Source organism: Camelina sativa, unplaced genomic scaffold (assembly GCF_000633955.1).
Source record: "Camelina sativa cultivar DH55 unplaced genomic scaffold, Cs unpScaffold00654, whole genome shotgun sequence".
Lineage (NCBI taxonomy): Eukaryota > Viridiplantae > Streptophyta > Magnoliopsida > Brassicales > Brassicaceae > Camelina > Camelina sativa.
In genome coordinates this window covers 24,232-41,845 of record NW_010921792.1, presented here as the reverse complement: position 1 = coordinate 41,845, position 17,614 = coordinate 24,232, and the positions used below count along the sequence as shown (strand labels likewise).

The 17,614-nt window shown below is 35.7% G+C and overlaps 3 protein-coding genes across 3 annotated transcripts; 1 reads left to right on the top strand and 2 right to left on the bottom strand.

The window, feature by feature from the left end:
• Positions 1-9,225: 9,225 nt before the first annotated feature.
• LOC104773817 (ethylene-responsive transcription factor ERF016-like) lies at positions 9,226-10,442 on the bottom strand. Its single transcript, XM_010498483.2, has one exon. It carries the CDS (start codon positions 10,293-10,295, stop codon positions 9,624-9,626), a length of 672 nt encoding a protein of 223 aa, XP_010496785.1. The 5' UTR covers positions 10,296-10,442; the 3' UTR covers positions 9,226-9,623.
• Positions 10,443-12,901: 2,459 nt separating this feature from the next.
• Positions 12,902-14,746, top strand: LOC104773816 (protein ROOT PRIMORDIUM DEFECTIVE 1-like). Its single transcript, XM_010498482.2, has 2 exons — positions 12,902-13,029; positions 13,192-14,746. The coding sequence occupies exon 2, from the start codon at positions 13,213-13,215 to the stop codon at positions 14,545-14,547; it is 1,335 nt and encodes a 444-aa protein (XP_010496784.1). The 5' UTR covers positions 12,902-13,029; positions 13,192-13,212; the 3' UTR covers positions 14,548-14,746.
• A 267-nt stretch (positions 14,747-15,013) lies between these two features.
• LOC104773815 (ELL-associated factor 1-like) lies at positions 15,014-17,010 on the bottom strand. Its single transcript, XM_010498480.2, has 2 exons — positions 15,808-17,010; positions 15,014-15,291 (listed from the first exon to the last, which is right to left on the bottom strand). Exons 1-2 carry the CDS (start codon positions 16,674-16,676, stop codon positions 15,240-15,242), a joined length of 921 nt encoding a protein of 306 aa, XP_010496782.1. The 5' UTR covers positions 16,677-17,010; the 3' UTR covers positions 15,014-15,239.
• Between the last annotated feature and the right edge of the window lie 604 nt (positions 17,011-17,614).

The window sequence follows — 17,614 nt, the reverse complement described above, 5'->3', positions numbered from 1 at the left end:
ACTAAATTTATTTTACGAAGGAAGTGACATACAACATATATATTGTTGAGGATAATGTTTCTTTGTTAAAAATTTTAAGAATAAAAATCATTGAATATAAATATAATTAGTCATTTGAAGTTTAAAAGATAAATCCATATAAAAGCCATATTTATTTTACTAATCTATACTCCCTCCGTTTCATATTAAGTGTCAGTTTAGGCTAGAAATTTTGTTCCAAAATAAATGTCACTTTGTATTTCCAATGTAGATGTTTGGTAAATTTTCCAATTTTATTCCTATTAATTTAATGTATTAACCAATAGAAAAAATTGTAGAATATATTATTAAAGGGTAAAATAGAAAATTTAATGATTTTCTTAATATGTGTGAGAAATTCTAAAATGACACTTAATATGAAACAGAAGGAGTATATAATATATATTGTCTAGTGTCGCAATAATGTTTTCTGGCAAATCAACAATATATCAGGTAGTAACAAAAAATGACTTAAGAACCTCTTTAGAATAGTCCATTCCATATTCATATCCCATGAAAACATTTTTTTAAAATTTATAACGTCGAATGTCGATCGTTGACCTAATTATAGAAATCATTTAAATATATCGATATTCCACATTAAATGCAAGTATACAAAGTTTCATGATCATTTTTAGTGCTACGTCGCTACAACGGAGTTGTCCAAGTGCATCACCTACCATAATAGAATCTCCGACTAAGTCAAGAATGCTTAAATGGTGAAACAACTAAACCCGATAAAGAATATTCGTTCACTAATCCAAGTTACATATTTGTCTAAAACCCTCATATGTTATTTTCATATGTTAATTTTGTGATGCAATCTCAGCTTCGTCTTCTCAAAAAAATATGGTATACTTTAATATGTTGTTTCTGCCAATGTTTTTGGTTAAAAGCATTTGATAAAATTGATAAAATCTCAAACCTGTTATATATATATATATATATATATATATATATATATATATATATATATATATATATATATATATATATATATATATATATATATATATATATATATATATATATATATATATATATATATATATATATATATATATATATATATATATATATATATATATATATATATATATATATATATATATATATATATATATATATATATATATATATATATATATATATATATATATATATATATATATATATATATATATATATATATATATATATATATATATATATATATATATATATATATATATATATATATATATATATATATATATATATATATATATATATATATATATATATATATATATATATATATATATATATATATATATATATATATATATATATATATATATATATATATATATATATATATATATATATATATATATATATATATATATATATATATATCATGTTATAGAATTGTAGCTTCGGTTGATAATATGCATTCTGAGATATGTTATACAAATCACATGTTACTTTTTTGTAACGGCTTACATATCATTTTTCTATATTTTGTGACCATTGATTTTGTGTTTTTTAGAAAAATTATTTTTTACGATTATTTTTTATAGTTTTCCCAAAAAAATGTGATCCTTACAATGTCTTCGCTTTAGATCAAAACTTTTAAGTTGAGTTGAGTAATTAATCTTTTATTTTTCCTTAAGTGAAACTTCAATAAGTAATGAATGAAAAGGGTATCCCAAAAAGGATATTTCTAAATAATTCTCTTTTTTAAAACATCATTTCTTGAACATAGCGAATATATGTGGAAGGTTAGATGGTGTTTGTAATCAGCTTCGCTTTGTCCGAATAAAAGGTTTTTTGATTTTTGTTCGATTCGTAAGTATCCGGATATTCTTTGAAAATTAAATATATAAATAAAAAATATTTTTTAAAAATAAAAAAAATAATCCAAAATAGTAATATACTATACACAAAATTATATATTTTTCTTTAATTATTTTAAATGATTACTTTAATGATTAGAAAATTATAAAACACATATAAAATAGTAAAATTATAATTTATATATGTAATGAATAATATACATATACATATGTATACCGGAACAAAGTGTACTATTTGGGATTTGGTCTTCATTTGCGAGTATCAATTTTCAGTATTTGATTTTACTTCGTGAAATTACGGATGTCCGGATTTTACAAATCGAATTAAAGAACGGATCAAACTCTGTTTCAAATCGAATAGAATTAAATCATGGATCAAAGCAAATCTAAAAATACTTTGCCCACCCCTAAAATTGTTATGTTTGGGTACACCGTACGTTTATTGCTAAAGTACATTTATTGCTAAAGTTATCGACATATGAACTGCAGCTTCATTTATGATATATTGATACTATGTTGCTGATAGAAGAAAGTACGCAAACTTTATTACTATCACTTTCCGATACACCGTTATAACAGAACGAGTCACCGGCACATCACCGATTCATCAACTCAGTTCAAAGCAACACATACGTCACTCTTTCTAACAAACAATGCATAAAAGATCTAAAACAGAATGAATCAAAACTATATACAATTGATATTTTTCTTCTGCACGTGCTTCTTCAAGTCGCACGTGTTGTCTCCTCACTCTTCTTCCTTCTTGTATATACGAAATGGGGCTTATCAATAGCCCCCCTTCGAAACGAAGCTTGTCCTCAAGCGCTACATCTGGAAATTGTCTCTGTACTTCCTTCGCGTTCTCCCAAGTGTTTTCATGATCCGGAAGACCCTTCCAATGCACCAACACTTCCAACACACCATCATCATTGTACCGAGTTTCTAACAAGCTTTCCGGTTCGATGATCAACTCGCTATCTTCATTAAACATATCAGGCAATGGAATAACTTGCTTCTGTTCTCCCAACACTCGTTTAATCTGAGAAATATGAAACACCGGGTGGATTTTAGATCCGTCAGGTAATTTCAAGTGGTACGCTGCTTTACCAATACGCTCCATAACTTCAAACGGCCCAAAATATTTTGCTGCCAACTTCTGACACGCTCGTTTAGCCACCGACTGCTGCCTATATGGCCGTAACTTCAAGAAAACCCAACTACCAACTTCATGTTCTACATCCCGTCGATGTTTATCTGCATTGTTCTTCATAAGTTGTTGAGCATACGATCTCTCTCTTTCATCATTGTCTCTAACTCCAACACTTTAGTTGAGTGTTCTTCAAAACGCATGATAGCTGGAGGATCACGNTTCGATGTTTATCTGCATTGTTCTTCATAAGTTGTTGAGCGTGAATCAAATGGTCCTTAATCTGTGCCAACATATGATCTCTCTCTTTCATCATTGTCTCTAACTCCGACACTTTAGTTGAGTGTTCTTCAAAACGCATGATAGCTGGAGGATCACGACCGTATAACACTCTAAAAGGGGTCGTCTTCAGAGAAGTATGATAAGAAGTGTTATACCATAGTTCAGCCCAAGGTAAGAACTGTTGCCAAGTCTTCGGATGTGCAGATGCAAAGCATCAAAGATAAGTTTCAAGGCATCGGTTGAGTACCTCAGTCTGACCGTCAGTTTGAGGGTGGAAAGCAGTGCTATACTTCAATTTGGTACCAGCCAGCTTAAAACACTCTTTCCAAAATGCACTCAGGAATGTATTGCCTCGATCTGAAATTATTGAGGCTGGATATCCATGTAACTTGACCACCTCAGCTATGAAAATTCGCGCAACGTCATATGCAGTGAATGGATGCTTGAGACCTATGAAATGGCCATATTTACTAAGGCGGTCCACTATCACCAATATGACATTCTTCCCATGAGATGTTGGTAATCCTTCAACAAAGTCCATCGTAATATCTTCCCAAACTTGTCGTGGTACTGGTAACGGTTGTAGCAACCCTGCTGGAGAGAGGGTAGAGTACTTGTGTCTCTGACATATATCGCATTCTGCTACAAAACGTTGTACATCTTTCAGCATACCCTCCCAATGAAACGACTGTTGTATACGCTTGACTGTTTTCAGAACTCCTGAGTGACCTCCCATCACACTATTATGATATTCCTCCATAATCAACTGAATATACTTTGATGACTTAGGGATAACAAGCCTGTTCTTGCGCCACAATCTCCCATCTCTAACCAACAACTTCTTCTGTGAACATTGGCCTTGTAAACATGATTGAATTAAGGCCTGTAGCTGCGTATCCTTCTCTATTTCTTCATAAATGTCCTGTACTTGTAAGACAGTAGGGACCGTGAATGCCATTAGTACATGGGACTGTAAAGTTCCTTCCGCCTGAACCATTCGTGATAACCCATCAGCAGCTTTGTTCTCTACGCCTGGTTTGTATATGATCTCAAAGTCGTAATTCAGCAGTTTAACCAACCATTTTTGATAGTCCATTGTTACCTCTCGCTGATCTAAAAGGAACTTAAGGCTCTTCTGATCTGTATGGACCATAAAGTGTCTACCAAAAAGATAATGTTTCCACTTCTGTATAGACAGTACAATCGTCATCAACTCGCGTTCGTAAACCGGCTTGAGCTGTTCTTTGGCTGACAACCCATGGCTAAAGTAAGCAATCGGTTGCTTCTTCTGCATCAATACAGCTCCTAACCCGAAGCCTGATGCATCTGCTTCCACTACAAATACTTCCTCGAAATCTGGGAGGGACAAGACCGGAGCAGTAGACATGGCTTTCTTCAACTGATCAAACGCCATTTGTGTGTCTAAAGTCCACTCAAAACTGTCTTTTCTCAATAGATCAGTTAGCGGTCTTGCCAAAACACCATATCCCTTAATAAATCTTCTATAATAGCCAGTAAGACCCAAAAATCCTCTTAACTCCTTCACTGATTTAGGTGTAGGCCATTGTGTCATAGCTAGTGTCTTTGCTGGATCAGTTGACACTCCTTTGTTTGAAATGATGTGTCCCAGATATTCTACTTGCGGTTGACCAAATAAGCACTTCTTTCTGTTGGCAAACAGTTGATTAGCTTCTAAAATTCTCATAACAACCAACAAGTGTTCCAGATGCTCCTTCAAACTGGTACTGTACACCAAAATATCATCAAAGAAGACCAGTATAAACTTCCGTAGGTAAGGTCGAAACAAGGTGTTCATTAACGCTTGAAAAGTGGCTGGGGCGTTTGTTAAACCAAACGGCATTACCAAGAACTCATAATGGCCGTCATGTGTTCTGAAAGCTGTTTTTGGTACGTCGGTCTCCTTCATCCTTATTTGGTGGTACCCTGCTCGCATATCCAATTTGGAGAATATCACTGCACCATTAAGCTCATCCAGCAACTGATCTATCATTGGAATAGGGAACTTGTCAGGAACAGTTACACGGTTCAATGCTCTATAGTCTACACAAAACCTCCAACTATTATCCTTCTTCTTCACTAGTAATACTGGGCTCGAGAAAGGACTTTGACTTGGCCTTATTATCCCAGACTCCAACATCTCCTTAACCATCTTCTCCATGATTTCCTTTTGTGCGTGAGGGTATCGATACGGTCTTACGCTGATTGCATTGTTTCCCGCCAACAAGTTAATCCAATGCTCATTACCACGTATTGGTGGTAAGTCAGTAGGGATCTCAAACACTTTGTCAAACTTGGCTAATACTGACTGAATTTGAACATCTGTAGGTTGTGCTACCAACTGAGTCGACTGTTGACTACACAGCTCCATCTGTACGCCTTTCTTACTAAAAGTAACTCCACTAGATAGTGATTTGAGAGACCTCTTAGACAAGTAGAGATCAGGTTCACCCTTCAACATAACCATCTGACCCTTATGTAAGAATGACATTTCGTTCTTTTCCCAGTTCACACGACAATCTCCCAAGGTGCGTAACCAATACACTCCTAATATGATGTCAATCGGTCCAAGTTCTAACACCACAAAGTCTGTTGTGAATTCCAGATTTTGTGCTGAAAAAGTAACTTGTTCGCACACTCCAATGCCCTGAACTGTAATGCCTGATTTTAATAGGACTGACAAATTTGGATCCTCTCTGCACTTAAGTTTCAACTTCTTCACCGCTTCTGGGGAAATAAAATTGTGTGTGGCTCCACTGTCCAGCATGATTATCACTCCTGACTTTCCCACTGATCCTCGTACTTTGGTAGTATTTGTAGAGGGTAAACCCCTGAACGAGTTGAATGATAACGACATGCATTCTCCCACTGGTTCTGTTAGTTCTGGCTGTTCATCATTCCCCTCCAATAACTCTACCTCATACCCATTAAACACCGTTAAAATTCTGAGTTCTTTGTTAGGACACTTATGTTCTGTAGACCATGGCCCGTCGCACTTGAAACAAATGCCTTTCTTCCTCTTCTCATCTAATTCCTCCTTGGTGTTATGCTTTCGTGGCCGTTGATCCCCTCTAACAACTCGCTTTTCATTTGCATAACTAGCGTCTGTTGTTATAGCTTTCATCTTCCATGTATTATTGTGTTGATAGTTGTTGGTGTGAGAAACCCCCAGTGGATCCTTATTTTCTTTATTAGATAACATCAACTCCTTCTGTACTACTCTGCGTATGATGCTCGTTTCCATTGCCCTGGCTTTTGCGATCATCTCTGGTAAGTCTCTCGGTTTTTGCATATGCACCAACTCTTGCATCTCCAAGGTTAATCCATTTAAAAAAATTCCTTCTAACTTCTGATCATCTAACCCCGTAACTTGAGATGATAAATCCTCAAAACGTTGGACATAGTCTGCGATGAAACCTGTCTGCTTGATGCAAAATAGGCTCTGGCTTGGACCTCGCAACTTCAAATTACCAAAGCGTAGTAACAAACTTTTTTTAAACTGGTCCCAATTTGCAAAATCTCTTCTGTTCATCTCCCAATTATACCAACTCAGAGCTTCCCCGCGTAAACTCACTGCTACTAGCGCCAATTTCTCAGCCTCAGAGTAACCACCAGTTCTAAAAAATCTCTCCACGTTGCAATCCAACCATAGGTCCCTTCACCGTCAAACACAGCCATCTCTACATTTCGGAGAAGATTTTCTCTAATCCCAGGCCTAATATCACTATGGCAAGGTTCCAAGATAGAGCGTGGTACCTGATTGGTATGATCTTGCGATTCCGACGTCGTAACTTGACTCGTGCCACCAATCTCGTGAACCGTAGCTTTCCCAGGGAGGTTGCTTATCAGAAAGTCCAATCGCTGCTTAATCTCCGCGAATTGTTGATCATGCGTATCGATTCTTGAATCCAATCGCGACTCCGCACGACGAACCATCGACGCCATATCAGCCAATCTCTTATAACACTCCATCGCCGACGCTTCCACTTGCTCCGCCGTCGCGGATTCCTTAATCGGTGTTAACGATTTCTCCATTCCCATTTCAATTTCGCCAAACTTCGCGATAGCTCCGATCTAGATCACAAACGCACCAATTGATAGAAGAAAGTACGCAAACTTTATTACTATCACTTTCCGATACACCGTTGTAACAGAACGAGTCACCGGCACATCACCGATTCATCAACTCAGTTCAAAGCAACACATACGTCACTCTTTCTAACAAACAATGCATAAAAGATCTAAAACAGAATGAACAAAACTATATACAATTGATCTTTTTCTTCTGCACGTGCTTCTTCAAGTCGCACGTGTTGTCTCCTCACTCTTCTTCCTTCTTGTATATACGAAATGGGGCTTATCAGCTCTCTCCGAAACCAGAGTTGGAGCTAATCTTGAGTTCAACATAAGTTTTGGAGTTGAGAATTAAAACCTAAGCCAATCAAAACAGTTTAGATTCTAGAAACCATCTCTAGCAAGCTTTGATTTCGAATATGATCGCATACAACCTTAGAGCGTAACGTGGTGCTTGCATGATTTTATACTCGTCAAGAATCAGACTATATATAGTGATATAGCTAGTGGCTGAGATCGTGTGAAGAAGAATTGACCAAGTCCATAAAAGGAGGTTTCGAGTTTGGGTTTAAAAAGAGAAGAAACTCTGGTACGAGTTTTCAGGCATAAATCAAGTGATCAATCGGTTCACACATATCAGAAATTAAACCAGGATTGGTTCAGAGCTTGGTTGACGACGAGATGTACTTAAAAATTTGACATCGGGTTGATCTTGGAGAACTCGTACGTATACTCGAGGTCTTTCGACACTATGCCAGTAGAAAAGATATAAATCATGCTATCTAAATCACCATCCAGTACGTCGCTGTCAGCGAACTTCCCACTTGCGCAGGGATATAAAACATATAATCGTTCGTTCATACAACCACATATATATGTCGCCTATTGGCTATTGTATTTTGTTAATTATAATATGGCAATTTTCCAAAGGAATATGTTTTTGGCCATTGGGCTATATTTTTACATAACGTGATATCCTTGAAATTTGGGGACCATTGGGCTTCACATTGCTCCTCCCGCTCCCAGTACCATCCCTCAACGAGAGTCGTTCATAGTAGTAGTACTAAAAACCGCCAAATCACATACAATACACAACAATTTAGTATACGCCTACGTAACCTTTGTATCTTTACCACCAAGTATGAACATTGATTAGTAGTATATGTGGTCGAACATTAAACAAATAAATTCTTTATATTAAAAAAAAAAAAAAGGCTGCCACACTATTTTGTAGCATATCATGCTACTGCAATCAAGTGAAGAACGCTTATAAATTCACTGCGTCTAACTGTATATACAAAAAAAGAAAAAAGAAACCACGAATTAAACGTTTAATAAGTTGATTTTATGACTTTGTTTTGGATCTTTTTAGATTTGGTCTGTTAACATCATAGAACACTCTTATTTAAGTACTTTCAAAGTCCTTTATTCGGTATAAAATTATCTCAATTTTCGACCTTTGCCACAGTAGTTCATTCATTTAATCCATCTAATATCTATTGTCTTAGCTATGAAGGCTATTGTTTTTGGCTTATATATAGTCCAAATCCGTAATCATAATTTGATTATATTTGTGTTGACCCCACAAGATGTAAATCATCTGTTTTCAAATATAACTTTAACAATTCAGCCGTATTAAAACGACACCTCAAGAACTGGTTGGACTAATTAACATCAATCATATGATATTTGTATCGAGTCTTTAGTACAAGTTTTATTTATATAACAACATTTTCACACACGTAAAAACGTGAGTAATTTATATATAGAAAAGGGAACCTTTGTATATATATGAACATTAATTGAAAACCATCTAAGACCAAAAGATAGGGGGTCAAGATTGGCTTGTTACAAAAATATGCAAGCAAATCTTAGAAAAGAGAAGGAAATTACAGTGTGGACAAATTAAAGCAAATAAATACAAAGAAGAAGAAAAAAAAAGAAAAAAAAATGTGAAGCAAATTGGTATAGACTATACCGTATAGTAAAAGATAGGAAAAAGAAGAAGAATAAGATGATGAAGTCTAGCAATAATTAACTACACCATAAAGAAGAACAAAGAGGCCATGCTTACATTGTGACATATATATATCTAGGCTTCAAACAATGATTCATCATCACCTCTAGGTGGTGGTAGCTGAAGATTCTGGTTCAAGATCATTTTGAAATCTTGAAATAAATCCATAAATTGAATTAATATCAATATATAGGAATATATGTTCCAAGATCACGAAAAAAATTGGATCTCAGAAATTCCAAAGGTTAATACTGTAATGAGAGAAATCATCTTCACAAGCTCCATCGTCATAGTAAAAATCAGACGAGAGCTGTTGCTGCGGCTGTTGTGTTGGAAAATACAAATTGGTTGAATCATCATCCGTGAAAAAACCGAAGTCCCCCGAGGTTTGAGGACCTACAAGATTCTCGTTCTCCCATATAAAAGGCCAATACGACGACGTGTCGTTACTACTATTAGTACCCTCGTTGTTGTTATTACCTTGCTCAACTTGCCCTAACATAGGCCCACCATTACCACCACTCATTCCCCCACGTGCCGAAATTATCTCTTCCTCCTCCTCCTCCTCCGTCTTTTGGTCGCCACGTGGCGGAGACGGTTGCGGTGGTACTAGCTGATCCTCCTCCTCCTCGCAGGCGAAACGGCTCGCCACGACCTGAATCTGCTGCGGGGTAAGAGAACGACCGCCGGTAATCACCGGGGGATTGTCTGGGAAGTTAAAACGTGCTCCAGGGCCACGGAGACAGTAAAGAGCCGCGTCGAAAGCACGCGCCGCTTTCTCAGCTGATTCAAAGGAGCCGAGCCAGATCCTCTCACGGCTGTTGGGGAGACGTATCTCAGCCACCCATTTACCCCACTTCCTCTTCCGTACACCAGTGTACTTGGGCGATGCAGCTTCCATATCTAGAGTTGGATAATATATAAAATGGGGTTTTTGTTTAGGTTGAGTGAGTGATGGAATAGTTGTGTATGTATGTATCTTCAGGTATGTTTTGGAGATGACAGTATAGTGAAAATGGCGGCTTGTGAGTGTATATATACATGAGTGTGTGATAAGTACAGTTATATGAAGAAGAAGAAGAAGAAGAAGAAGGTCGCAGATTGTATGCGCGTTGTTGAAGAAGAAGATGGCTTACGTGGCAACGCGGATGCCTTGTTAGTGATATCACGTTTTATTATTCCACACGTGCTAACTTATTTTACCCTTTTTTTTTTTTTTTTACTAAACCACTTAATCAGAGCGTTAATAATATATTCCATCCGTTGCAAAATATAGGATGTTTAAACTAAAGCACGCAAATTAAGAAGTTTTATTTTTAACAAGTTCAACAAATCAGAAACAATATACTGCATAATATAAAATATCAAACTAATCTAAAAGTTGCATAAAAATTTTAAAACATCCTATATTATGAAACAAAATATTTCTCTAAAATATATTATGTTTTGAAACGGAAGGAATATTAATCTTTTTCACTTCTTATTATTTAAATATGAGTTTTACTTATTACTAGTTTTTTTAAAATCTCAAATTTGAAAATTTAAAATGAATACAACATTACAACTACCAAAAAAAAAAATTGAATGTAAAATTTATTCAAACCAAAAAACGTTTTTACATCTTAAAAATTGAAAGTTCTTAAGGAAATAATCGTTAGAGTTGTTTATAGACTTTCCTAGTTTTTAAGTTTTACCATAATTCCTTTTTTGTTAAAAGCTAATTACAGTATTTCCACAAATTTGATCGAGTGATTTGAAAACAATTTTTTTTCATTTATGTAACTTTTCTGATCATGACTACTAAATCAAAGTATTTTGGCAATCATGATCTTCAAAACTAGCTTAAAATGTCTTTTTATTAAACGAGTTATACCGATGCCAAGTAATGTGGCAATTTACAAATGTATCTGTTTCTTTTAATTACATTCTTTCTCTATTTGAACGTTTTTTTTTTTTTTGCTTCAGTCTCACAAGGCATATTCGCCTTTTTTAATATTTTCTTTTGAGCAAAAACAAGGCATATGGCATATAAGTCCAATTGAAACCGGTATAATTGAGTTAATAGTACCACAATACCATTTTGATAGATCATCTTAAAAATGTGATATCGGGGGCGAGGCAGTCACCGTTTTTTGTTTTTGGTTGCTTGTTTGTATCCAAAACCTTAGTAGTACGACTAATAACGTGTATATAACGTATATAGAGAGACCATGACTTAATTTATCAACTATTTATTTTTTCCTTTTTTTTGTCGACCACAGATTTAAATGATCAAAACAAACCTTTCAAATTGGTGACCCAATATATATGAATATGATGTGAAGATTTTACAAACGACGAACTTATTTATGAGCATTGACATGTGACTAAGATAAATAATTCAAAACAATGACATAATTAAACAACTGCAAAGTCTGCAATTACATATGATCAACCAACAAAAGACGACGATAGCATTAGCATTTGCAACAGACTGTTCTGACCCGGTTAAAGTAGATTGTTATGCTTTCTCCATCACATATATTGCAATTTAAACTTTTAAACGGATATGTTAACACGTAAAGCTCGATTATATATGCCGATTAAATATTAGTTTATGTATGCCTTGTTCTTCCGGTTTGGATTTATAAACCGTTTTAATTATAAAAGTTGTTGAAGCAATTAACTATATAACTATATAACTGGGGTAGATCAAATGGTGTTAGTATAATTGATAACTCTCTTTTAAATATCTTTTCCAAAAGTGAAAGGTATCATGTAAAATATAAAGTGGATGGTTTGGTACATTTGTAGTCCCCTTGTGCCATAGAATGAAATTTTAGGACTTTAAATTATTTTATATTTAATATTAGATAAATTGATAGATAGACATGTGTTTGGTCAACATCCTATCATAGTATTGTAACACGTTTCATGAAAGCTACACTTGTGAAGGAATGAATTTGGATCCTTCCCAACTTCTTTCTTAATCATCCATTATGTTTTTTTTTTTTAATAAAAAATTAGGTTTGTATTCAGCGGCTATAGAACAGACGTTGGATAAAACGATTAACCAGACATTTTATTACTAATTTGTTTACTAGTTGTCAATAACAAAACGACTAACGACTAACAACAACTGAATTTTATTTATTTTACAATTGTTGATTCAACAATACTCCAGGTTTTAACTACATATTAGAGAAACTCGAGTGATGATTTTAAAATTATAATAACAGTAAAAATTAACGTTTCAAATTTTGAATTAACGACCAAAAATCGAAATATGGCATTGTCATTAACAACTACAAAACAAACATTTTTTTCAGAAAACTAAAAAAAATCTATAATACAAACACAATCAATCGTTTATATGGTCCCATTCCCATCGTTATAAACTTATAATGTTAACTGTCAACAATGATGACAAATTGACAACAGTGGATTTTTCAGACTCAAATGGAAAAGCCCAAATAAGAGCTTAATGGGCTTTATTGGGCTCATTTACAAGAAAGAAGAAGACACAGACACTAAGCATCTTCTTCTGCCTTGTCTTCTCGTCGCCGTCGGACCTCCGTCGCATGGCTTTTTCCCTCCGTTTTTCACCTCGCCGCTTTACCTTCAGACTCTATTACTTCTCCGCCGTATAGTTTAAGGTACTGTATCTTTCAATTTGTACATTTATTATTTATAACGCATGGCATCTGAAAGACTAGTTTCACGGTTTAATGTAAATAATCTTAATCATCGATCTTATCGTGTTTAAGTCGATCGGGAGATGCCAAAAAACTGAGGCTTTGATGGTTGTTGTTGTTTAGGTGCTTAAAGGTGAAGCTTTGATGGAAGGGTTACGATGTAGGCTACGATTCTACGTGAATGCCCATAACATGTTTGCGATAATGCCTGAAAGGAACGTTTTATCCGGAGAGTCTTCTTTCGGACGGCTATGGGTGAGGTTCATGACCAGCAGCAAGCGTGTTCAAGATAGGAGTAGGGAAAAGAGAGTCCAAGAGCTCGAGATAGCTACTGAGAAATGGAAAATAGCTTCCAAAGTGATTTTCTTGATGGAGGTGTTGAAGGGTGAGCGAGATATGATCATTACCGTCAGGTCGTTGGAGCAGTATAGAAGACAGATTAATTTGCCTAAACCCCATAAGATCAGTGATTTCATTAGAAAGTCTCCTAAGTTGTTTGAGTTGTACAAAGATCAGAGAGGGGTCTTGTGGTGTGGATTGACAGATGAAGGGGAAGACTTGTTGGAAGAGCATGACAAGTTACTTGAGGAGAATGGAGACAAGGCTGCAGAACATGTGACAAGGTGTTTGATGATGTCTGTTGATAAGAAGCTTCCTTTGGATAAGATAGTTCATTTCCGGAGGGATTTTGGGTTGCCTCTTGATTTTAGGATAGACTGGGTCAACAAGTTTCCTCAGCATTTTAAAGTTGTGAAACTTGGAGATGAGGAGTATCTTGAGCTTGTTTCATGGAACCCTGCTTGGGCTGTCACAGAGTTGGAGAAGAAGACTCTAGGTTTAACTGAGGAAAACGATCACAAGCCAGGTATGCTTTCACTGGCTTTCCCCATGAAGTTTCCTCCGTCATACAAGAAAATGTACAGGTACAGAGGGAAGATTGAACATTTTCAGAAACGAACTTACCTGTCTCCTTATGCTGATGCACGTGGTCTCGAAGCTGGTTCGAAGGAATTCGACAAACGGGCAATCGCGGTTATGCACGAACTGCTTAGCTTTACACTTGAGAAGAGATTGGTGACGGATCATCTGACACATTTCAGGAGGGAGTTTGTGATGCCGCAGAAACTGATGAGGATTTTTCTGAAGCATTGTGGTATCTTCTATGTCTCTGAGAGAGGGAAGAGATTCAGTGTGTTCTTGACAGAAGGTTACGAAGGGCCAGAGCTGATTGACAAGTGTCCTTTGATACTTTGGAAAGAGAAGTTGCTGAAGTTTACGGGGTACAGAGGAAGGAAGAGAGATATACCAACTTATAGTGATACTTTGGACATGCAAGAAAGAGAACTGCTGGAGAGTGGTTCAGGAGATGAAAGTTTGAGTGTTAAATTTGAGAAAGATGATGATGATGTGGGAACAGATGATGATGAGATGGACATTGATGAAGTCAATGATGCATATGAAGAGCATAGCAAAGTTTAGAGAAAGGTCTCTAAATCATTTGCTGAGCAAGAAACTGATTTCCTCTTCGTTTGTATTTGTAAAAACCTGACATTACTATCTTCACAAGGTTCATAGGGTTTCTATTCAAACAATCTCCAATCTCGTAGAAGAAGGAAACTCTGAATTGTACACAATACCGAGTAGGTGGATTAAAACTAGTCTATTCACATTTGTATCATCAATTTTACAATAAGATTGAAATAGACAAAAAAGAAATAGATACCTAGCTATGGTGTAAGTTCAACTGTTTAACATGCGCGTATAGGTGAGGGAGGGGGAAACCTATTATAGCTGTAACATGATTGTGAAAACTCTTTATGATGACAATTGAAATCAACCAGACTATCAAGAACAGTGGATCCCAAAAAAAAAAAAAAAATATGAACAGAAAAATTAAAAATTAGTAATAAGTTTTAAACCAAAATAAAATTAATGATAGAAGAAGAAGAAAAAGAAAAGTTTATTGCAATAATCATCATGTGACTTTGCCAAATCGAACATTTTCTCTCCGCAGGCTTCATGTTATTTTTTAAAAAGATTCAAAATGTCTCCGAACAAAAAGAAAAATTTATAAGAAAACAAATAAAATAAGGTAAAAATAAGAAAAGAACCAAAGAGTTGATTCATCATGTCTGCGAAAAAAAAGTAAACAGTAATCAATCTTTTGTGGTTCAAGCAAGCCAGTCTTCTCCATCCATGCCTTCAATCTCTCCAATCTCCATACTGTAAATTACAATATAACACACATCAATAATGTTACCACAAAATATGATGAAGAACACTAAGATACCAAGCAACCAAACTTGAATAATACAAGCAATGATATAATTCACATAACAAGAATATATAATTATATATTGGATGACGTCAAGACGGTTTTGGGACAGTTTCAGAAAAATGGGGTAAGGATAGTGTTTGATAGATGTCGGCGATATTATCATTGGATTGGACCATAACCACAAAAAAAAAACAACGGACAGCTTCAGATCATGCAATAAACCGATGTGGATCCTTCTCATACCACAAGTTTTCTCATATTGTTTAATCAATAAGTTGAATTTTAATTATCAAAAAGAAACAAAAAATGATTCTGTTTTTTTTTTTATGTGTTCTGTCTCAAAACTCAATCACTGAAGTTTATGCAAAGAACCGCCGCAATTTTCACCGCCGGTGATTCCGGAGGAAGAACACAGATTAGATAATTTAATTTAGCATACAAATAATAAAATATATAATTACCAGGATAAGGGAGGATTGTGAGGGATTGAGTAATGATCAGTGAGATTGTAAGGGTGAAACAATTCTTCTTCAGTTTGGTTTAACCACGAAGGGAACTCCATGACGTCACTTAGCTTAGGGAACACGTCATCTTCGACTTCTTCCGTCTCCGGTTTAATCTCCGGCGCCTCCACCGTTTTCATCATGAGCTCTGACCACCAAGCTGACGTCCCCACGTTGTTTTCTCCAGCGGAGGAAGAGGGTGGTTGAGGAGCTGAATCTGAGGTGGCTGTAGTGAAGGTGGGAGGAGGTGAAGGGGAAGAGTAGATGTGTGGATTAGTCGGAAAAAACGATGATGAGGAAGATGATGATGATGATGAGGAAGAAGATGAAGATGTTGTCGATGAGGTTTGGATGTAGTCGTTGAAATCTTGGAAGTTTAGGTTTAACCCTAAGGGTTGGTTAGGGAGGAGGAAATTGAGAGACGGATTCGTCCAAGAAAACGGATCCGGAGGTGGAGGAGGAGGTGGCGACGGAGAGAAGAGATTAAGCGGCTGGGGTGGTGGCGGTGGTTGAGGCGGTGGGATCCTCGAGGCTTGTCTCATAGAAGCGCGGTGTTGTTTTAAAGCGGTGACGATTTCTCTACGAGCTTCAGCCATGTTGAGGAGACGTTCTTGGTAAGGACGGCTAGTATGGAGTCGCCTCCTCACTTGTTTCTTGTGCGTTTGCGTTTGCGATTGCGTTTTGCCGCTGCCGCCACCGCTTCCATCGGTTGTTGTGGTTGTGGTGGTCATAGTGGTTGTGGTGGAAGGAGCAAGAAGTTGTTGCTTCACGAGAGATCGGATGTAAGTAGCCGAGACGCGTGGTTCTTGCTTGTTTGATCTGACCATTAAAGATTTAATTATGATTTACATAAGTAGGGCTAACAACATGTGTTTCTTCTCTTGGATCATTTTTTTCTTTCCCTCAAGGCTTTGTTTTGAGGTAGAGATTGTAAATAATGATGAGATTTAGGCAAATGTCTCCGGAAAGAGAACAGAAAGAGAAAGAGAGGTGATGAAGGAGGAAGAAGAAGCAAAGGCTCGTGGGTGATATAAATACTCTGCTCTTCTTGCCCAATATTACTGAAATTTTATTTTGGTAAGAAAACTCGAAATTATTATTAGAAATGAGACATATTACTTCAGAGTTAAACAGTGTCTCTGTGTGTGTGTGTGTTTTTTTTCTCTCCCAATTTTAGCAAAAACTGAATTGTTTTTTTCTTTCATTAAACTTTGCCGTAAATGGGTCTGTTTGGATGGTTGGGCACTTGGCAGTAATTGACCAAAGTGTCCTCTCTCTTACTCAACAAAAGATTTCTTTTTTTTTTTTTTTTTCTCGTGTAAGCAAATATTTAAAGTGACTGTTCTCTGAAAAAGAAGTCTAAAATTTTGTATCCACTACAAGACATGCTAAACTGATACTACTATATTTAGAATAATGTAAATGGTAAGAGATAAACTGTGTGTTCGTGTTTGTCTTGTATAGTAATCTTAGCAACATGACTTCCCCGATAAAAACAAAAGGGTTCTTATCTCAACAGAAGATTTTGTAATTGATTGATTTCAAAATTGATAATGAAAATTATGCAGAAATTTAAAAGGTTTGATATATTAAAACACAACAAATGTTTTTTTTTTTTAACTTTCTGTTTTGGGAGTAGGGGTATTTTGGGAAATTCATGGAAGAGAATCCATATGACACTAGTCTTCTGTTAAAAGCCTTTGTCTGCAAGTACAGTGGGACCCACCTTTATGAAGATCAACAAATGCTCTTTTAAATGTTTTTT

Bases quoted from the DNA above. Each gene is read 5' to 3' on its own strand.
- LOC104773817 (XM_010498483.2), bottom strand. From the start codon at position 10,295: ATGGAAGCTGCATCGCCCAAGTACACTGGTGTACGGAAGAGGAAGTGG.
- LOC104773816 (XM_010498482.2), top strand. From the start codon at position 13,213: ATGGAAGGGTTACGATGTAGGCTACGATTCTACGTGAATGCCCATAAC.
- LOC104773815 (XM_010498480.2), bottom strand. From the start codon at position 16,676: ATGGTCAGATCAAACAAGCAAGAACCACGCGTCTCGGCTACTTACATC. The intron at 15,292-15,807 runs GTAATTATATAT...TGTAATTTACAG, and splicing joins CACAATCCTCCCTTATCCTG to TATGGAGATTGGAGAGATTG.